Source organism: Excalfactoria chinensis, chromosome 2 (genome assembly GCF_039878825.1).
Source record: "Excalfactoria chinensis isolate bCotChi1 chromosome 2, bCotChi1.hap2, whole genome shotgun sequence".
Classification (NCBI taxonomy): domain Eukaryota; kingdom Metazoa; phylum Chordata; class Aves; order Galliformes; family Phasianidae; genus Excalfactoria; species Excalfactoria chinensis.
This window is the reverse complement of record NC_092826.1, coordinates 105,610,944-105,617,857: the sequence shown is the minus strand read 5'-3', so window position 1 is coordinate 105,617,857 and position 6,914 is coordinate 105,610,944. Positions and strand designations below refer to the sequence as shown.

Genomic DNA, 6,914 nt, shown 5'->3' with positions numbered 1-6,914 from the left:
TCTATGATTTTATGATTCATTCTATGATTCTATGAATTATTTCTGGCTCAGTGGGCCCATGAAACCTTGGGCCATCAAGGAAGTGATGCAACATGTAAGTGGGCTGGAGACCAGGGGGTGGACTTAACTATGGACACTGTTGCACAGGTTATTCATGCCTGTGACACATGCACCACAATTAAACAAACCAAGAGGACGAAACCTCTCTGGGAGAAGGGCGATGGCATTAGTATAAATATGTAGAGCCATAGCAGGTTGATCATATCACCTTGACATGATGGCACAATGGAAAGCGTCATGAGCTTACCGTGGTGGAGGCAACCACCAGGCGGCTTGAAACACACACAGCACTCCATTCCACTGCCCAATCGCCATATTAGGTCTGGAGAAACAAGTCTGATGGCAACATGGCACTCTGGAAAGAACTGTGTAAGATAATGGGATTCATTTCAAAAATCCCCATGTAAATAATTGGGCACTGAGAGGATTTATCATATCTCTCCCATGCACCAGTCTCAGATAAAAATCAAATGGCACATGTATTGTTAAAACCTATGTTGGAACTAACAGGTGCTGGAAGCATTTGGCAGAAGCAGCCTGGTTGGTCAATACTCGAGGATCTATCAATTGTGATGGTCCTTCCCAATCCAGCTCCCTACATACTGTAGAGGGAGATAAGGTCCATGTAGTACATATGAAGAGTATGTTGGGAACAGCGATTTCGGTCTTTCCAGCTTCAGGAAAGGACAAACATTTCCATGGGACTGTTTTTGCCTTGGGACCAGGGCGCACTCAGTGGATGATGGAGAAAAACGGGGATGTTTAGCATGTACCACAAGGCACATTACTGTAGAGGATTAAGAGACTAAATGAAAATTAAAAGTCAGAGGAAAGTGTTCCAATTCATTACTCCATCACAACCTTATTTATTGGAGGTGTCACAGAACAACTACGAGATGAAAGTTCAGAATAAACATGAGGTCTAAAGAAATAAAAGGTCTATGGGTGGTGGTTTAAGAGGTATCTTTCCTATTGTGAATCTTTTGGCTTCAAACTGTTCCAACTCTTCAGGCGTTAATTCGCTCCTTGGTGTATGTAACTTGTCTGATGTAATAACGTTTGGGACTGCAGAAGGCACAGATGTTACATTATGTCCAGAGGCACCACCAGCAGTCTGTGCAGCCAAAGTACTGCTTGCACCTGAGTGAGAAGTTCCTGTCACTGCATTAGCAGTTCCGGCAACTGTAAGCGGAGCGGTGCTTGAAGAGCTTGAAGGTGGTGCTGCTGCAGCAGAAGCAGAACTTCCAAAGCCTGAAAACCCAGAAGTTCCACCACCGGTTGTTCCAGAAGTTTTAAAAGAGAAGGAGGCTGCAGATGGAGCTGAAGAATTGCCAAACCCAACAGGATGGGGAGCACTGGGGGAGGACGTCACACCAAAGGCAGGAGGATTGGAGACAGCAGCAGAGCTCCCCAAAGTTGGAGCGTTTCCAGACGGGACACTGGCATTTGTCTTGAAGGAGAAGCTGGTAGCATCGCTGCTGCTGTTCACAGGAAAGCCTGCAATTATGAAACGTATAAGAATGGTCAGCATGGGTACACCCGTGATACTGAAACACTGCTGCATTTCAATGCTGCAGAAGAAAATACATTTAGAATGGGTACACCCATGATACTGAAACACTGCTGCATTTCATTAACGCAGAAGAACATTTAAAAATATCCATTTATGTGCTGGATCTTTATGCAGAAACTTACTTGGAAACCCAAAGCTTGAGGCCTGCTGTCCTCCAAATCCAAGAGAAGGTAATGGCTGAGTGACCGCATTCTTTAACTGAGATAGCTTAAAAAATTCCAAATACATAAATGAAAACTACATTCCAACACAGGCAAGTATCTTTCAATCAATGCTTAACGTGAAAACATGCGCGTGTCATCCAATTTAACGTAACTCAGACAAAGTTAATTAGACCGATCACAAGCAATTGCAGCTATAAAGAAAACGTTCTCAGGCTATTCTCAGTCAAACACCCTAGAAGCATAAATCTATAGACTGATGGGTAAAAAGTAACGGTAAGAACCAAAACCTCTTGGAGCTCTCATTCTCATCTCATCTTTTCTATCTGTTTCATGAGATCTGTATCACTGATGTGGCTCAGTCTGCTCCCTGAATGCAGAAAAATCATCATCTGTGCAGAAGTCTGAATCGCATCTCTTCACCTTCAGAACTCAACAGAGCAAGGCATCCAATCACATTACTGAAACTTCAATGCACTTCATGCAGGTGCCACCTAAATCGACTTATGCCATCTCCCTGATCGCTTAATATTGGCCTGAGTTGTTCTGCTGAGTGTCCTCTTCTGATTCACAACTGTTATATGACCAAGACACAACCTGAAAGCACAGGTATTTCCACGTGGCTTACAATGATAGTTTTCCAAAACTGAGATTCAGCTACTGCACTGTTATCATGGAATCAACCTAACTCACTCCCTTCCTTAGTTAACTAATGAGGTTCATTTATAATACAACTTGCAAACAACTCATTGATTTCATGATTCTAGAGAAAGGTAGATTGAAGAACCTAAGCCGTGTTCACAGATTTCCACGCTCATCTGACTTGCAAAGTGCTCAAATATTCACTCAAACTCTTCTATCACCTATAAAAAACACACAGAAGCAGAGACAGTGCAGACTTCAAACTGCAATTACTCCCTTATATAAATTCCTCCTTCCAACCTTTCCAGTTTCTTTAACGCTCCCAGGAGCACCCTAAGAATACTCTCAAGATCTTCATGCTGCCGGTCAGCCAGACCCTTTCATGCCAGATGTTTTCTTGTGGCTGCAGTGCCAGAACAAAACACATCGTGGTTGAGATTCTCAGAACAGTTCATGTATCTACCGTTAGAACTGTCACTGAATGTACGAATGAAACATTTTCAAGCCTCGGGTATTAAGGCACAAACAATGATGCACTATCACATATGTTTCATAGTAAATCTGCATCCTAAGATGTTCAAAGCAATACCCATCACCTACGTTAGTAGTAAGAGTGCAGTAAAATCATTTGATAACAGCAGCAGTATCTATGGAAAATTTGCAAGATGTCTTTACTAAAAGCAAGGTTGCATATAACAACTATCACACCTTAGAAATGGTTTCATTACCGGCCTTTCAAACAGAAACCAATGTTGGTGTTAGCAAGGCAGCTTAAAGGGCTCTGTCTAAGAAACGGAGAATTGTAAGAGAAACCTTCACTCAAGACTTAAGAGAAAAGCAAGTCAGGAACAGAAATATTTGACCTCTCTTTAACACTTACCAATGATGCTTTTCCTGAGGCATTTAAAGCCTTCAGCTCCTGCAGCCTGTTTCTCCATCGTTGCACTAGCTGATGGATAGAGTTTATCTAAACATGGGAAAACATGAACATGCTTTTACTAAGCATTAAAAAAAGTAAGATAAAAAGAACTGGTAAGATTTTAAACATTTCTAGGAGCTTTCTAAATTGAGACTCTATTACTATCTGAGTAGGGTGCTGGCAAAAGAATATAAATTACACAAGTCTTAAATGTAAAATACCAAGCTTTTCTCTTCCTGTTTTATTTTGAGTCCATCCACTTGTGCACTCAACCCTTAAGCTCATGCCCTACGTTTGCCTCAGCTTCTAGGGCATTTTCAGAGAGACAACAGCCATTTTCAAAACTGAACACCTCTGAATATTTCAGCAGCACCACCCTGAAATCTTTAGCTTTGCAGAAATGAACTCGCTTAATTTACATCAGCCCCTTTAATGCAAACCAACAGACTGCTGCACAAAACCTACGCAGCAATAAACAGTAACTGTGCCTTGGTAACTGTGATTGAAGTGCTACGTAAGAGAAGTGATTCATATTTTCAGCTACCCAAACCTGAACATCCCACACTAAGATTTAGTAGTAACAAAGTCAATCCATATTCCAAATGCCTGTAACAGCGAGGTGCTGAGTATTTGTATTACAGGATTTCTTATTTTTTCCAAGAGAATCTTGCACCACAAGCATCAATAAATCATTTGTGTCGAGTCACATGCTAAGAGATCACACTGTTTGCTATCAGCTCTTATAAAACAGACTGGAAAATTCAGGTTTTGCCCAACTTTGTGAACTTCTTGTGAACTGTGCCCAACTTTTTTTCTCGTGCTTTGGGTAATCCATTTTGTACCTGCATAATTTGTGAGGCCTGTGTCATGCAGTTATCAGAAAGAAGAAGGTAGAATCATAGACCTGTCTGAGTTGGAAGGGACCTTTAAAGCCATCTGACCCAACTCCCCCGCAATGAGCAGGGACACCTACAGCCACATCAGGTTGCTCAGTTATGGCAAAACATTCAGGCCAGCAGGTCTACCTACCCTGACTGCACCCACATAAAAGGTCAGCTTTAATACTTACATAGTTCTCAGTGTTATTGTTTGTGATGCAGTTATAATACTCCAGACGCACCTCCTCAGGTGAGAACTCTTGAAAACCTGCAGGGAGGCAAACAATCAACAGGCTCCAAAGGAAATACAACAAAAATACAAAACCACCCTTTAGAGTTATCCAAGAAACTGCCCTTGCTGCACCACCTGTATGAGCCAGTTCTAGTTGGAGACACAAGGACTCCTGGTGGAACTTCGGAGGTGCGGACACACAAAATAAATTCCATAACCCAACAGCCCTACCTGTTGCATCACAAGGCATCACCTGGCAAACAGTCCCACTGAGGCACAGCAGTGTGGACAAGTATAGAAATGCATTCTAAACAGTAGCAGCACCCAGCAACACTAAAAATGTTACCTACCTGAGACATTGGGCTTATCTTTCATAGGTGAGTAACATGAAAACATCCACTGCCCAGAGGATTCCCAGGTTGCCATGTCTTTCACTATACAGTCACTAGAAAACAGAACAACAAAAGAAGAAATTACACGGTCAGAAGCAAAAATGCAGAAAGCAAAGTCAAACTCAAATAGCCAAAGCCATTCAAATTCATTCCAAAGGATGCTGCGCAGGGGGAACAACTGAACTATTCAGCTATCTGTGAAAGACATAACAGTCAGTCTGCTGGACACACAGATGTCCCTGCAAGGCATTTTGCTGTATCATCAAACTGCAAGTAAACCACAACAGGTCGTTAAGAGAAACAAAACCATGCGAGGCTTTTTTAATCCCTGGGTGGCACACACTGTCACAGGTTTTTCCCTGAAGCTGTTAGACCACAATAAAATTGAAAACCTTCTCATTAGCAGCTCATTTTACAATATGAATGAACACCTGTGGTATGAAAAGCAAAACTCGGTAAAGGGAAAGGGGGATGAGAAGAGGTCTGTACTTCTTTCTTTGATTTTGCTAAACAATCAAGATCACTGAAACCCAAACTCGGCAAAAGCACAACAGAAGCTACAGCAAAAGAATGAAATCCAAGTGGCTGAAGTGGAGGTTAAACTGCAGAAGCAGATTGCTAAACACTAATTGCAAGTACTTTGGATGTTTGCGATACAACATACATTTACATTTCAGAAGCCAGATCAATAACCTGTTAAACATTTTCTTAACATAATCGTTAGAAGTAACAGTAGGTGCAAGTGCTGCTCCTATTCCTGGTTCCAAAACTTTGTTTCTCTGGGAGATCACACCGCTTGCTGCATCTCACCACAAGCCTAGTAATGGGTGCGAGAATGTGGTCACTTTCAGCTGGGTCTGAAACCAGGTTTCATCAGATTTGATACAGGTAAAACTATTTGTTGTCCTTAATATCAGGGAAACTCAGCCAAGTAACAGCTTTAATTTCAAATGGCTGAAACGCCACTTAAGGTGCTTTGAGCCTTTAATTCCAAGCGCTGAAATCTCAGCTTCTCCTCTGTCACGCTCCTGTGGGCAACTTAAACACCACACCGTCTTCCTAGGAACACAGCCGTCCAGCTGCCCTACCCAGCCTCAAAACAAAAGATTGCCTTCGTGCTGTGACACTGGATCTCAAGATAATGAACTGAAGCACTCTTTCCTATGGTTCTCCCCACAGGTCCCGGGATCACATCCACTCCGTTACCCAGAGGAAGACAGACAGCAGTTAAACAGCCCATTGCAAGTGCACTCCAAGGGACGGGGTCACCACTTACAAAAGTCTCTGTTCTTCATCGCTGAAGCCGTCATCAGAGTTCGCACTGCTTAACGCAGAGAATCTGTTCTGGGAGAAGACGCCGCTTTTGTTGCCTGGTGATCCAAAACCGGAGGCACCAGAGAATCCTCCTCCATCACCGCCGCCGCCCCACGTGCTGTGCTTAAATATAGGAGGCTGGATAACGTTCGCGTATCTCTGGCTACCGGCCCCCCATCCTCCTCCACCTCCTCTGGCGGGACCTGCTAACGAAGAAGAAGGGGCGTTTCAGCCGGGTCGCCATCCGCACGGCACCGACGAGGTCAGGAAGTCGGCAACAAAACGTTCTCCCGGCGACTCAGCCCGGCCACGTCTGCAGCCCCAGCCCGTCCCCGCGCCCCCAGCATCCCGCCGGCCGTCCCGCAGGCCGGCAGCCGCTCCTCACAGCGCGGCCCCCCGAGACACGCGCCCCCAGAAGCGGCACTTCGCGAACGACCGCCTCACCTCACGCAGCCACATCACGGGAGCTCTCTCTCTCTCTCTCTCTCTCCCCCCGCCTCCCTCTCCCTTCCGTGCCCGACGTCCCGCCGCCCGTTACCGGAGTGATGCCGGCCGCCGCGGGGATGCTCGTTCCAGCACCTGTCGCCGAAGCGGCAGCGACCCTGCAGGAAGAACTGACAGATCGTCATGGCTGTGCGCGCGCGCGCGCCGCCACCAACTGCCGCCGCCTTCAGCCGCTAACCGCCGCCGCCGTGACGTCAGAGAGGAGCGCCGAGCAGCGGCCGTGGCCCCGCCCCGCGCCC

General features: G+C 45.2%; 1 protein-coding gene across 2 annotated transcripts; it reads right to left on the bottom strand.

Moving 5' to 3' along the window:
- Positions 1-898: 898 nt before the first annotated feature.
- NUP42 (nucleoporin 42) lies at positions 899-6,888 on the bottom strand. Of its 2 annotated transcripts, none has more exons than XM_072328934.1 (7): positions 6,710-6,888; positions 6,134-6,374; positions 4,816-4,910; positions 4,425-4,501; positions 3,317-3,403; positions 1,756-1,840; positions 899-1,557 (listed from the first exon to the last, which is right to left on the bottom strand). In XM_072328934.1, exons 1-7 carry the CDS (start codon positions 6,798-6,800, stop codon positions 983-985), a joined length of 1,251 nt encoding a protein of 416 aa, XP_072185035.1. In that variant the 5' UTR covers positions 6,801-6,888; the 3' UTR covers positions 899-982. The 2 variants fall into 2 exon arrangements, with proteins under 2 accessions (XP_072185035.1, XP_072185034.1); XM_072328933.1 differs by having other exon boundaries at positions 6,134-6,377; positions 6,710-6,844.
- Positions 6,889-6,914: the final 26 nt, after the last annotated feature.

Bases quoted from the DNA above. Each gene is read 5' to 3' on its own strand.
- NUP42 (XM_072328933.1), bottom strand. From the start codon at position 6,800: ATGACGATCTGTCAGTTCTTCCTGCAGGGTCGCTGCCGCTTCGGCGAC. The intron at 4,502-4,815 runs GTAGGTAACATT...GCCTCCCTGCAG, and splicing joins AGATAAGCCCAATGTCTCAG to GTTTTCAAGAGTTCTCACCT. The intron at 1,558-1,755 runs GTAAGTTTCTGC...TCATAATTGCAG, and splicing joins CTCAAGCTTTGGGTTTCCAA to GCTTTCCTGTGAACAGCAGC.